The sequence below is a fragment of the Ochotona curzoniae genome, unplaced genomic scaffold (genome assembly GCF_017591425.1).
Source record: "Ochotona curzoniae isolate NIBS_2020 unplaced genomic scaffold, NIBS_Ocur_1.0 contig_2754, whole genome shotgun sequence".
Lineage (NCBI taxonomy): Eukaryota > Metazoa > Chordata > Mammalia > Lagomorpha > Ochotonidae > Ochotona > Ochotona curzoniae.
In genome coordinates this window covers 14,391,541-14,406,688 of record NW_024465582.1, presented here as the reverse complement: position 1 = coordinate 14,406,688, position 15,148 = coordinate 14,391,541, and the positions used below count along the sequence as shown (strand labels likewise).

Here is a 15,148-nt window from a genome sequence, read left to right as displayed (position 1 = left end):
CCCACCTTTTCCAACAGCATGAACACAAGCCATGGCAGTGCATGGATGAGATCCAAATGGGAAAGAATGGGCCCCATATCACGACTTGGTAATCCTTGTTTTTGTCATTACAAATGTTTGTCAGGCTTTGCAGTTAAAATGCTGGCATCCCAGTAGGAGTGAACTCTCCCTCTCCAGTGCCTGATTCCAACTTCCTGCTATTTTTATTTGAAAAGCAGATTTTATATAGAGAGAAGACAAGACAGAAAGATCTTCCATCCACTGGTTGACTCCACAAAAGACCTCAAAAGAGCTGAGCTGATCCAAAACCAGGAGCCAGGAGCTTCTTCTAGGTCTCCCACAAGGGTACAAGTGTCCAAGGATTTGAGCCATCCACCACTGCTTTCCCAGGCCATAAGCAGGGATCAAAAGCTGAAGTGAAGCAGTCAGTACACAAACTGGCACCCATATGGGATGTCTGTCGATGCCAGCCCTGTGTTATGAGTAATTTTCAGAAGCCTAGAGTCTGGACCTGCACTATGGAGTAGTAAGTTAGGCTTCCACTTGTAATACCAGCACCCCATATCAGAGTGCTGGTCCAAGTCCTGGCTCCCCTGCTTCCAATTTAGCTCCATGTTCATGTGTCTGGGAAAGCAACAGAAGATGGTTTCAGTACCTGAACTCCTGTCACCCAAATGGGAGACCAAGGTGGAGTTCCAGGCTCCTGGCTTCAGTCTGGAGCAGCCCAGCCATTGGACCATTTGGGGAGTGGAGCATAGATGAAAGATCTCTCTGTCTCTCTTATCACTGTGCACTTCAAAATAAATAAAAATCTTTTAAAGCATAGAGTTGTTATCTAAACCACCAGAAGGAGAGGAAATATTTCCTGTTTCAGTGAGACTTTCAAAACACTTTTCACGAGCATTATATCATCAGATTCTCACAACAAGCGTGTAAAGTGAGTTGATCTTGATGTATTATCTTTTCTTTACAGTTGAACAGGAAAGGCCTCATAGCTGGAATGGAGGGAAAAAAACAACACAGGACCTGGGAAGAAGCAGCTCAGTGGGTCTTACAGTCTGAATCCCCACCTTCAAATGTTCTGTTCCAAGTCTGCTGGATGATTTTCCCTCCATCCTTCTTGCTGTAACCAGCTCTGAGTACTTCGTGTAAAGCCAGGACGTAGAGCAGGATGGCATCGTGGAATCCTTCAACAAACATGTTGACCTGTAAAGGAAACCACAGGTGGGTGAGCCCAAGCATCACATGACTCTCATTCAGGAACTACATGAGCAAATCAAGAAAGTTAACAAGAGAGATTGGGGGTCTCTGAGCAGTTGCAGAGGTGGGCAACTGGTAAGAGTCTTGTTATGGCTTTCCTGGAACTAGATGGATAAGGAGAGTCCTTCCCCAGTTGGGGAATCTGTAAAGCAGACATTATAGCAATCAAGAATACTGTGTGCATGGTAACCAGGTTAGGTAGTCCAGGGACATGGGTTGCTGTGATGGCTCCCTCTGCACAGATGTTCTCCTATCCCACATTCACTCTGCCACTCAAGCCAACCTAAGTCCAACCTCCACAGGACTTTCTCCACCTTCAAAAACCTTCACGATCACACCATTCTCACATGTGGAACATGACTGAAATAACAGTTGGATCCATTCATTAATCCTTGGCTCCTTTTGAACCACCTGCTCACATGCTAGTGTCAAAGATACAGAGAAAAAAAAAAAGTTGTTGCAGAGAAAGGTAGACAATGCCATCTCTGCCTGCCCAGTGTTCACATCCTCTCTTCAGCAGTGTTTCAGGTTCTCCTTCCAACTGAGTTTTTAGTGGTTCCAATGCATCTAACTACTTCCTACCACACTGCTACTCCTTCTCCCTGTTAAGCTCAAGGGGCGGGAGTGGACAATAGGCTTGGGCTGTTGATTTATTGCAATTGAGTCCCATCTCCAAATAACCCTCACCTGCAAGAAATTTAACAGTTGAATAAACATAAACACTAGTCTTGTGAACTTGGGGAAAGTTGCTTGATCTCTCTGAACTTCTTTTCCTCTGTATGTTGACAATGAGACTAGTAACTGCTTTGGGGTATAGTTGAAAGAACTACCAGTGTATTTCAAACATAGACAATTGGAATTGAGATAAGTTTGTTGGGGTGCCTTTGTATAATATCTTTTCATAATATGCTATTGAAATCTAAGCCTTTATATTATGCATTTTTCTATAGATTTGGATTTCAAAATTGTTCATATCAAAATAAACTGATCTCTTAATTCCATTTTCCACAAATTTTTTGAAGCCTCTTCATGAATGACACAGTAGCATAGTGATGAGTATCATAAACCTGATACATATTAAGTTTTCAGAAAATCATAAGCCAATGCCACTACGATTACTTGGCAGATTGATGGACTGAGAAGGCTCTTTGGTGTTGTTACAGACCTGTTCAGGACACAATAAGAATACAAAAGAGTATTTGGTTGATATTATTGGTGGAGGAGGAACAGACAAGACAAGCTTTAACAGTGGTGGTGAAAGCTGGCTGAGTGCTGAAAATGAAGAGGTGTTTCACTGATTGGGATATTGGAAAAATACCGAAGACAGAGTGATATGGGAAAGGGCAGACCTGTTGCCCATTTCAACAGCCTAGTGTATTTTAGGAACTCTGGATGTTTTGCTGGCTTGGGGGAGCTGGAAGGACAAGCTCACAGCAGTAGCCATGATTGGAGAGGCAAGGGGAAGTGGATCGTGGAGAACCAGGAGAACATACTGAAGAATGGAGGTTGTCTCCAATCAACACACCACGGCTTCAGTTTACTTTAATTCTTCCCTTAATTCAATCATAAACACCCGTTGGCAAGTTCTAATGATACAGCACAACTGTCAAAACACTGAGTAGCTCACAAACATACTCTTATTTTAAAAAGTACCAAATATATGCTTGCAATGAAAGAATCTTGACTGAATTTGAACTATAATACTGCAACAAGGTGGAGGAATCCACCATAGGGGGAGGGGTTGGGGGAATCCCAGAGCCTATGAAACTGTGTCACATAATGCAATGTAATTAATTTTTTAAAAATCCAAAAAAAAGTACCAGATAATCAAACTTTCTGATGGGATGGGGAAAAGAGATGAGAATGCAATGCAGGAGAATGAATCAGGCACTCCACAGAGGACCACGCTGGGACTCCTGGGTAAGGCACCGCTTGCCCATCTTTAGGGAGAAACCATGTCAGAAAACAACCACAAGCAACCTCTTGTATCACCTAATTCCAATGTGCATTTCCAGTAGGCACAGATCACTGTCAAGTTCCATGGACTCCTCCCACCCTAATGGATTTCCAGTTTCTGTGATTCAGTGCTGAGAAGTAGTTTCTAATAACAAAATGCTCTGTCACTTCCTAGCTGTGATTCTGTACATGCTCTTCACCTTGAGATGCTCATCTAGAACATAAGGGAAATACTAGTACCTATCTATGGGGTTGCTGCTAGATTTAAATGAATGAATGAATGAATGAGTGTAAGAGACTCTGAATGGGGTCTGACAAAGTCAGCACTCACTATTCGCTTCAGCGTGGCTGTTACCCACAAAAGGTAGAGTGATCATCCTGGAAATCTTGCTTCATCTTCAATTCCCAATAGCAGTATGAGAAAGCCAGTGGTTTTTCTTAAAGGTGGAACATACCATATCGCTGTTAAGCACACACTTAATAGAAACTAAGGCCCCCTCATTCAGATTTCCACAATGCCACGCCATGAATTTTGTCCAAGTACAATAGACACAGTCCAACTTAGTCAGTTCCTCTGGCCCTCTGAGAGAATAGGAGGGCAAGAGAGAGGGTTGGTTCACAGACCTCAACTGGGTGTACCCGCAACCCAGTATTCACTCCAACACCTTTCTTAATCTTTTTAATCCTCAACCTCCTATATCAAATTGATCATCACCAGCAACTCATCCCATGGATTTCTTCTAGAGACTAAAGGAAATAGCAGACATAATATATTTAAAGTAGTTCTTGGGGCCATGAAAACCACTAGTAGGCATTGGCTCTTGCTTTTAACTGTCAAGCAAAAAGTCTTGGAATCATTAATTTCACAGGCGATGAATGATGCAAAATAAATCTACCAGCCAGAGATAATTTTCTGCTGCTTTGACTATGCTAATTCTATTTTCCAAAGGAATAAGAACTTCTCACTTAGGCCATGAGTTTGTTATGACTTGAGAAATTATGCCTGCTGATGAATTTTAATCAGTGGTGTTTAATCGTGTCATTTAATTCTCAGGCCACAATGCATTTTTAAAATATATCTTTCCTTTGATAACTGCATGGAAAGCATCTTGCTATATGGAATTACAGTGTTACAGAATGCGAGTAGTGTAGGGGCTTGGTCTAACCCCCTCCTCAAAAGGGCATTGCTGACCTCAGCCTGCTTGCTCTCCGTGCTTGTCTGTTTGCAGAAGCTCCTCGTTTCAAGGATGGTCACTGCTTAAATGTCCAGCAGCTGAGCCCCTCCATACACCTTCTTGAAATCCTAGCCCAGGGCCACACACTTGTGGTCATCCCCAGTCCTGGACGTGTCCCTCAGCACCTCTCCATCGGGCCCTTCTGCTCTCTTCCTTTGTCATGTGCATTTACAAACCTTTGAGCATGCCCACAAATTGAGGTGATGAACAGTCATCTGGCCAAGAAAGGTGAATTTGACTGGCTTTGTCCCAACAGAGAGGACACATGCCCAGATCTGAAAACGCACCCTCTGTCTTGATTTGCAAGTGGATCGAGAAATTCACCTTCTTCTCTCAAAGCGGCTGAGTGTCTCCCTCTCTTGCCAAAGTCAGCAAGAGACCTGCTGATCCCACCTAGGCTCTCTGGCACCCCAGCCTGCTGCGGGGGAGGTTTCATCACACCTACCTCATCGGCCCCTCCAGCCAGAAGTGAAACCCTAGAGACTGCCTTTTCTCCAGAAGAACATTCTCACATTCACTCGTGTTTTCTAATGGGAGGAAAGCCCGTTAGCACATTATAGACACTGAAAATTAGATGTGAAAATTAAGGGGGCAAATGCAAAAAACAAAAAACAAAAGACCTCAACAGTACTAAGTTACGTTGAGAACACTTTGTGCTGAACCTCAGAACTGAAAGAACCAAGGTCATCAGCTCAGTGCCTTGACACTGTACACCTGAAGCTCAAAGTCCCGACTGGTACCCAACATGTTTTTATTGTTTGTTGCAGAAAACGGGAATCCCTGGTCTAGCATCCAGCATCTTTTCTAACCAGAATGTCGTTCCTGATCATCGTTAACCACACTCTTCATGCAATCCCTAAATACAGCCATTTCTCTGCTAGATGCTGGATAAGCTGGGTTAGAGGAACACTGCAGTTTGTAGTCTGCCCTCAACAGCACCACCACTCTACAAGGACATGCACACACAGAGCGGTGAAGTGGACCACCATGAGGGCCTAGCTTCCCTATGATCATTATTTACGCTGTAATTAAAGTGCCTGGCATTCAAACATGCTAAAGAGCATTCACCATCTTCTATTCATTCTGGGAAGTTTGCCCAAAGGCAGCATACTGCTATTAACTTATCATTGCATCCCAATTCGCTGGCTAGCAGCTGGTATGTCAATGAAAGATGCAATTTTTGATACTGACATGCTTCTCTGATAGCATCTGCCAGTCACTTGTATTTATCTATGTCTTTCTTGGTCCCCCAGCATGGGGAAAGCTAATAGAGATCATCTTGTTCATTCACTTTTTTAGCTGAGCCTAGAAACACTCTGAGAGAGAACAGTGCCTTCCTCATTTATCCCCAAGGGAGGCAAACATACTGAGCTGAATTCCTCAGTGCTCATGTTCCAAAAGAGTGAGCAAAGTATGCTGTGTGTCTCAGCTCTTCTAGAAAAAAAAGAGTTCTCTAGATTGTGGATATCTGATAGAAGCAGCTGAGAACTGCCTGCATGCAATTTCCTTTTCAACCATGAAACTGAAAGTCTCACAACCACCTCAATATCAGAGGGACCCTCCCACCTACTGGGAGACACTCGATGCCTGCCCTTCCCTATGAGCCTACCACCATGGAATTCACACTTGAGCCCTTGCTGCCTTATTTTCATCTAGTAAGAAGTCAAGCTGAAAGTTTTCATCCTTATCCAGCTGAACACCAAGGAATTTAAGCGGCAAGAGCTCACCAATGGTCAAGTTGAGAGCCTAGGTCTCCACTTATACCCAGCCCTGCCCTGGACCCCAGCATACTTAGCAAATTTCTTTCTCCCCAAACTGAAGTTAATGACTTCCTTAAGGTGGGAGTTTTGCTCTAAGCATCCCAAATAACTATCTCCAGCCTGGGCCAAGCTCTAACCCTAGACGTGTTTGGCTACGTTGAGGTTACCTGCACAAACTGCAGCACATTTGTCTGCTCTCACATCGCCTAGAACAGAACAACTCCAGCAACTAAAGCAGTCCTAGGGAGACTGTGAGGTAGAGCTATTCATTCATCTCCCAAGATGATTGCCACAGCAGTGACAGTTGAAGACAAGGTCAGAGGGTTGGCACACAAAATCCACTGAGAGCAGCCAATCCTAGCAGGGAAGCTGCTGGGGTCCACTCACGTGGAACATTGAGGAGGACTCCATGAGCTTTAATTTAAGAACCACAAGTGAAGGAGACCAGCTTTTTAAAACTCTCTCAACACTCATGCAGGGAATTCAGTCATCTGATATATTTGCCCTTTTAATGTGGCACACGCACGTCACTTAGGGATGCTGCTTGTCACCCATCATCCCGGAAGGCTTAGTTTAAAAATGCACATGCATCATGGCATAACTGTCCCTGGCTTTCAGATGAGCAAGTGACAGATGAATGTCCTTTGCCTGACCAGGATCCAGCCAGACATATCTCTGGGAAGCTGGTGACCCAGCCATTAGCACACATACTGACCCCTCTTCCCCCAAGGCTATGTGCCTGTCAAGATTTGACATTCACATGGGCAAAACCATAAATGCAAACCTATCAGGAGAAGATCAGGGGCAAGAGAGAGAACTTGAAGCTTGAGTACGACCAAGTAACAAGATTTGGAAAATAATTTGAGCTTTCCAGCAGAAATTTACCCGGGCCACACCTTAGAAGTAAAGACTATGTCCAAAGACAAAGGATTTATGTTAAAACTAAAAAGTACAACCAAAACAAGGTTACCTTAAGAAAGAGTAAAACTGGGGCCAACATGGTGGCACACCAAGTGCAGCTGCTGCCTGTGATGCTGGCACAGACACGGGCACCACTTCAAATCTCACCTGCTCCACTGCAGACCCAGTTCCCTGCTAATATAGCTGGGAAAGCAGTGGAGGATGGGCCAAAGCCTTGGGACCCTGTACCCATGTCGAAGACCCAGAAGAAGCTCTTGGTCCCTGGCTTAGAATCAGCTTAGTTCAGGCTGTTGTGAACCAGTTGATGGAAAATGTTTCTCTCTGTCTCTCCTTCTCTATTATAAATCTGACTTTACAATTAAAAAAAAAACTTGATATGTAGGGCCAAGGAAGTGTCCAGAGATCAAAGGGGAAAAAATGACTAGGTAGTGACCTGGAAATGACCCAAATGTTGGAATCAGCTATAATAAGAATGTTAAAGCAGTGAGTAAAAATATTTGAATACTTCAATAAAAAGAAAGGCACAAAGATGGACCAAATAAAGAATCTCAACAGGCAAGCAAAAGCTAAATGAAAGAACAGATGGAAATTCTAGAAGTGGAAGTTCTAGATCATCATACTATAAAATTCTAGCATCATACTGTAAAAGACAATTCCTTTAAAAAAAAGAAAAAGGAAGGAACTACAAATGTATACAATAGTACGCAAAATCTCATACATAGCATATTAAGTAAAAGAAATCAGGAAAAATATGTATTTGCTATGTGCATGAACTCAAGAATGACCAAAACTAATGTGTGGTGATAGAACTTAGAAGGATGCTTACTGATGGGTAGTGAAAACTGGCTGAAAAGGTGTGTGAAAGAACTGTACGTGATCATATAAATGTTCTATCTTTTCTGTGCTCACACAGAAGGAAGCACTTATCAAAAGTATCAAATTGTGCCATTAAGATCCAGGTTCTCACTGCATATGTGCTTTATTTGAATGAAATAATAAAGAGCCTGATGTTTTGTACATATACTAAATTATTAACAATTAAGATGATGCACTGGAGCTCTTTCAAAATTGTCAGGGGATGATGAGGGGAAAAGTGTTACAAATGGAGCCAGACTGGGCTGCTGATCGGGAGAGGTGAGCGATGGCAGCATGGAAGTTTGTTACACTGGACTCTGTGCATGTGTGTGTGTACAGTGCTCTAAACAGTCTTCTTATTAATCAATTCCTAAAATGAACAATTGAATCTGAGAAATCATGAAAGCTTTTCCACACCAGTGAATGCATTTATAACATATGAAAAATACAAAACAAGATCTTCATTTGTTTTATTCAGTTCAGTATTGTCTTTCCTTATAATTGAACCAAAATAACTTTTTTGGAAGAACACATTTATATATTTCAATAATCTGGGCCTAGCGTTATAGTGTAATGGCTAAGGTCCTTGCCGTGAATGCACCGGGATCCAATATGGGCGCCGGTCCTAATCCCGGCTGCTCCACTTCCCATCCAGCTCCCTGCTTGTGACCTTGGAAAGCAGTCGAGTACGGCCCAAAGCCTTGGGACCCTGCACCCTGCACCGGGGAAACCCGGAAAGAAGTTCCTGGCTCCTGGCTTCAGATCGGCACAGCACCAGCCATTGTGCTCACTTGGGGAGTGAACCATTGGACAAAAGCTCTTCCTTTCTCTCTCTCCTCCTCTCTGTACATCTGCCTTTCCAATAAAATAAATAAATCTTTAAATAACAATAATAATAATCTAAAAGAATAAGGCAGCACCCCAAATTATCAACACTCCCTCAGTCCCACTTGGGATGCATCATTGAAATGATTTAAATCATTCTGGAACCCATTTTAAAACAATCTTCGGAAACTATACAAATAATAAGCTTTGTGTTCTTAATATCAGGAGAAAAATAGTAACTCCTTGCAAGTATCCTGAAAGTACTCCTTTGGGTCTATTGTGTGAGAATTCAGGTAAGCCTTCAACACTCAAAGAGAAGCCTCGTTACTCTCAAGGTTGCATCGTGCTCTATCTTGCTACATATTTGTGTTTTGAAGAAATTGATCTTTTTAGCACATTTTATCACAAAATTGTCTTACTGCCTTGAACAATTAAAAGAGATTCCATTTCTTTTTTTAATGCCTTTAGGGCTAAATTACCCTGCTAAAACGAGAAGTATCGTTTCTGTTTTAAAAGTTACCAAAACTAGGAGTCAGCACAGTGGCTCATCGGGCTGATCATCACCTGCAAGTGTCAGCATTCCATATGGGCACTGGTTCTTGTCCCAGCTGCCCCACCTCCCTTTCAGCTCCCTGCCTATGCCCTGGGAAAGCAGTGGAGGATTATCAAAGTCCATGTAATCCTGTATCCATGTGAGAGAACTGGAAGAAGCTCCTGGCTCCAGGCTTTGGATTAGCTCAGCTCCTGCCATTGCAGCCATTTGGGAAGTGAATCAGTGAATGGATGATATTTTTCTCCTTCTCTCTGTAAATCTGCCTTTCCAATAAAAACAATTTTTTAAAGGGCCACCAAAACTATACAGAATATTCTTGGTGCAGACACATCATGATTCTGTGATGATGAAGATATTCCCAATACTTTGAAACACAGGACAACCTGACTTCAATAAACACATCAGTCATAGCGCGAGACAGACTCCTGGATACGTGTCTTAGGAGGTGCATTATCTTACCCTAAGCAGAAAGAATTCCAGAATCACAAAAATTTCACAACTTGAAGTGAATTTAGGGCTCATTTGGCCCCACGCAGTCTATTGTGGGGATGAGAGGCAGACACAGGTTTGACTCCCGGATTCCAGCAGCTTCATGTCAAGGGAGTAACCAGGCTGCAACCAGAATTCAAGGCTCCTGGCTCAGACAGCATAAAGGCCTCATCAGTGTTTAAGTTTTTCAAGCAAGGCATCCTTAAACACCTCTCACTCAGCAGCATGGAACCAGGTCTGTCAGCCTCTGGTTTAGGTGATTCAACAGGACAAATCAGCCCTCAGAGAAGTGTGTCTCAGCAATCATGATTATTTTAAGAATCAATAAAATAGGACCAGAGAAAGAAAAGGTAATACAGAATACTCAGTTGTTAAAGTACGCTTTAGGCTTGCTGGAGGAAAAAAAAAATCTGTACATTGACATAAAACTGGGGGAAAGGGGACTTAAGCTCATCAATTCCACTGCTGATAGAGTTAGTTGATCATGATTTAAGGACCTGTGATAATTTTTCAACAGCTGAAATGTACATTTAAAGAGGAGGGGATGCAGAAGTCCCTAGCCAGACAGGCTCTATTTAAAGAAGTGAGACACCAAGAATCCTATGCAAAGCATCAGGATCATTTGATGCAAGGCCCTCCCTCGCTCCCAAGCACAATGGATGCATTGGGAAGTTGCCTGTGGTTGGCATTTCTCCTCTCCACCCACATCAGTACAATCACAGAGAGCCACTTCACTCTCCCAGATCATCTCTATTCAGCCTTGCGATTCCCTGACCACCATCGAATCCCATAAACTCACAATTGGGCACTACTCAAGACCAACTTCTCAGATCTCAGTGCGTGTACAGTTCACTTAGGAATCTTTGTCCATTACGGATTCAGAGTCAGTTGCTACAAGGGAAGGGACAGAGAAGATCCCTCCTGTTTACAGTCTCCCAGGTGATGCTGCTCTGCTGGTCCAGACACTGCCCTTTGATAGCAAGAATCTGAAGCTAAACATCACCTAGAACTTCCAAACTTTCAAAATCCCTGGAGCATTCATTTTTACTACAATCTTCTAGTCTTCCTGCACCTCCCTTTGGAGGATCTAGTCCTTTGAGCTCAGATTTCGTTTCTCCCTCCTGGTTGCTGAGTCTCAGGGCACTGCACAAGGGACACAAGAGAGGTGGACATGGTGCTATTCAGTGGGCTGGTGGGCAGCTGGGAGAGACAGCTGTATGCAAGAGAGAAGTGAGAGATATAAACTGTGATCCTCCCCACCCAGGCAAGTGGATACACCACACACAGCTAACTTTTTAAGAGAAGAATCCTGACAAAGACCAATATTTGCAAATCAAGTGAGAAAGAAGCATCATCAGAAAAGACTAAGAAGAACACAGCACTGTAGTCAGAGAAGTTGGAGATGGTCATGTTTCAGCAACCAAGGGCAATCAGCACACACTCTTACCAAGGGAAGAGCGCAGTGACTGCTGATGGTGTACACCAGAAGCCAATCAGCAACCTTCCTTCAATCCTATCTCCACCTGCACATGCACGGTAAGAAATGGATCCAGCAATCAGCAAACACACAGGTGCACTCAGAGAAAAAGTGTCTGAAATCTGTTCAATCTAAGCAAATCCTGGCCATATGACTACCATAAATACTCCTCGGTCCTGGCTACAGAAAAGGGAATATGACCTAGGAGTAGGATAAACGTGACTCATACAACAACTATGAGCAAGTTAGTACGCCAAACACGACGAGGGATTGCTTACTAATAAAGAAATTAAATCTTTCCAAGATCTTTAGGATAGCCTAAAAAAACAACTACCCAACTCTATTGAGGCAGTAATTACCCCACACAGGGACAACTGCATAGAAGAAGTAAGGTCCCCAAATGGAGGCTAACAATCAAATTGTTTATTATGCCACCAAAAAAAAAAAAATCCTCTGCTGGTCCCTGTCCTCCCTACCTCCCATACCTGCCAGGGGGTGGGGCAGGGTCAGAGCCTCATATAATGAGGCACGTTTACCGTAGGCAGGGTGGAGAAAACTCCAAAGATTAAACAACTGATAATAATAACCCAAAATAATTTCCTACAGCTTGAGCTACTTTCCAACTTCATAACCAGTAAGAATCCCAAACAATGTATTATTCTAGTTCCCCTCTTTTACAATCGCCTAGACCCCAGCAAGGATGTCGTTTAGCTCCACTGCCACCCACGGCTCACAGCACCACGGGGCTCTCTGGCTCCACACTGCACGGCTGTTGGCTTTGCATAGTACGGCTCCAGGCGCACAGGCTTCTAAAACCCTTTTACGGTCATTTTTCATAACTTCCAAGAGCAACTCCCGGTGGTTTTCTCCATTTGGCACATGAGGTGGCAAGCCCTAGGGTCATCAATTGTTTCCGTGTCCATCAATTAATATTTATTGAACCACGACCTTGGGCCCCGTACCACATCTACCCACACAACTCAGCCTCATGAACTAGAACTTTCTGCCCTAAGACTTTAAAGACTCCTGGCTGCTACCACCTCCAACAGCAGTGGCCTGTGTTCACCCAGCGGCCTGGAGGGAAGCCGGCAGTGGCCTGTGGCCTCGCTTCCTCCAAGCTGGAAGCCTGATGCTGGGGCGTTCCTTCCTGGCTTCTGCCTAGTGACTTGAAATGCAGTTGCTTTGCTATTGTGCTGTTGGTGAAGCGCAAAGATTCATGGAGAGTAGGGGCAGGGTCAAAGCTGACAGCCGCACATTGCTTCACCACCGGGTACCCTGATGACCTACTAGAGAGGCTCCCCGTAGGAGGGACTTCTATCTTTGAGCTGCTGTCAGTCTGCAATCTCCTGGACATCCAAAGGCCACCTTCGTGGCTGTTCACTGGACACTTTCCATTTCCAGGCTCCTCCTTTTCATTTACTAGCTAGCCCCTGGCAAAGCTGGCCTGCAGAGCCCTGGAGCCCCACATGTCTGTGCAGAGTGTGAAGAAAGAGGAATGCTGCGACCCCAGGGGTACCAGGGCTGGGCGCAATGAAGGCGGCGGAGGAAATAAGCGTGAGCTGAACCCTGGCTTCCTCCCTTCCACTGGAAGGGTTAATGCTTGGAGATGGCATATGTTCTTTCCACAGCCTGAATAGCTCCCGGGTCCCTGTTCCACATTTGAAGAGATATGACTATGCAAAAAAAACAAAAAAAAAAAAACAATTTAAATGTGTATGTTTCAAAGGTGAAGAAGTTGTTGGCTAAATGAGATGAAATGGCCTTCTCTTTGCAGTAACAATGCGGGGGTGGGGAAAGGAAAGAAAAAAGCTCAGTCTTCACGTTGCGCAAGATTTTCACACTGCACTGCTATTTTAGTCATGCATACTTGAGTATATTGTCAGCAACGTTGCAAAATTTCTAACTGAAATTAATTGCATCACCATATATAATGAGAAAAAAAACAGTAACTGTCTTTCAAAAGAACAAAACAAACCGCATTACTTGGAAAAGTCCTTTTTCATAGGTACTGGGGGTCCTTTTCTTGAATATTTTCAGATTGCATTAATTCCACAGGGTTTTTACAATTAATAAATCCATCACCCCTCCTCAATATGTGGCAATCACAAGCAAGCAGATACTTAATTCACACACCAAAAACCGCTTTAACCCGTGAATTTCCAAACCCTACCACCAGCCTAATTTTGCACAATTTTAGCTATTATTTCAGGGATAAGCAGTTTAAGGCAATTATCCTCTATATTTTCAGAAAGTGAAAGTGATTTTTTTTAAAAAAATTCCATATAGCATTATTTGCATGTACTTTGAAATCCCACTGAAATTTCATTAGCAGGAGAAAACGAATGACTTTCCATAAGCCAAGCATGCCTGCCCAATTACATTTTCCCAACAAAACTAATCCGATTATTATGTGAGCATGTGAACTCCTGGTTTTTCTGTCGTTAAAAGACAGCTTGTGGTTTTGCTTTATTCTCTCAAATACAATTAGCCAAGTCCTCCAATGCCTTGAAAAGACCTTTTCATTTGGACAAATTATTTCCACCAACTGCCTTAAAGAGGGGAGGGGCTGGAGGGGAGGGCTGAGACCGAGGCTCCGCCTACTCTGACACACGGCCTACCTAGCTACTGTTTTCTCCTTCACTAAACAGAGTAAACATTTCCAATGCAATCAAATCGTGCAAGATAAGAGGGTGTGAGGTGTCCAGCCGAGATTTTATTGAGGGCCTGATCACTTTCCAGCCACAGTCACTCCTCCACACCGCTTCTAGGCCAAAACACGCACTGATGTGAACAGCTCACGGCTACGCCTTGCCCTTCCCGGGAGGAAATGAGAGCGCTGCTTTGCAACACTGCGGACCTTCCAGATTGTAATGGCTGGCTTCTTGAAGCAATTATTCTTTAAACCCTGTCCTTATTCAAATACCCCGGCTGGCTCTCCAGGATCCTGCCTCATTTTCAGTGTCAGCAGGACACCTGAGAAGGCAGGGAGTACGCACAGTCACATCTCACCTCCCTGACAATACTTCTGTGCATTGGACACTGCTGTGTGTTTGTTTAATTAGTTAAATTCTCAACTTTTAAATGAGAAGAAAAAACACGTTATGGGTGGCCTGCTAACCTCAAAAGAGCAAATATCCAAGGTTATAAAATCAACCCAGCTCAGAATGCCTGGTTAGAAATAAAAACAGCATTTACCAAATTCTACTCCAAGTCGAGAACAGAAGTCACATTAAGAAGTATGAAACGGGATTTGAAAGTTAAAGTGCTAAGTATGTAGCATTATTTCATTAAAAAAAATAGACTATGCATACTTTATAACTAAAATGTTTTTTTGAACACTACCCAAAAAATCTTTGAAATTCATTGGAGAAATACTGATCCATTCTTAAAAACTAGGCTCTAATTTTGTGTTTGCAAAAATGACACATTTGCAGTGGGATCTTCGCAAAGGCGAGTTGGGCACAGAACATTGCAATTATTTAATTTGTGTATACAACAGTGGGTTCTGCATGTACAAGCAGTTACATACCATAGAATGAGGGCCAGTTGCAGCAGCAGAAAAGCCAGCCTTTTGTAGTTTAAAGCTGGAGGAATGAAAATATACCAGAGATTTTTTTTCTGATGGATGGGTACAGTAGTAAATGGTTCTAGTTAATTTAATTTTCTTAAAATGGAGATGGAGGGTGGTTCTTAGGATTGTGACATGGTGACTTTGCAAGAAAGGTAACTCAGTAACTCAGACAATGACAAGGAAACTCAGATTATCTGCTGTGATTGATGTTAGAAAAACTCTGTGGACACATAATAAAAAAAAGCC

The 15,148-nt window shown here is 43.2% G+C and overlaps 1 protein-coding gene across 6 annotated transcripts in view; it reads right to left on the bottom strand.

The window, feature by feature from the left end:
• Positions 1 to 15,148, bottom strand: part of NPR3 (natriuretic peptide receptor 3) — a 58,386-nt gene that overhangs the window by 14,074 nt on the left and 29,164 nt on the right. For all 6 annotated transcript variants that reach the window (XR_005883525.1, XM_040977445.1, XM_040977446.1 and 3 more), the window contains one exon: positions 1,071 to 1,206. Coding sequence is in view for 5 of the 6 variants with exons in the window: in XM_040977445.1 (XP_040833379.1) it covers positions 1,071 to 1,206 (136 nt within the window). In the remaining variant the exon portion in view is untranslated. The remainder of the gene's footprint in view (positions 1 to 1,070; positions 1,207 to 15,148) is intronic.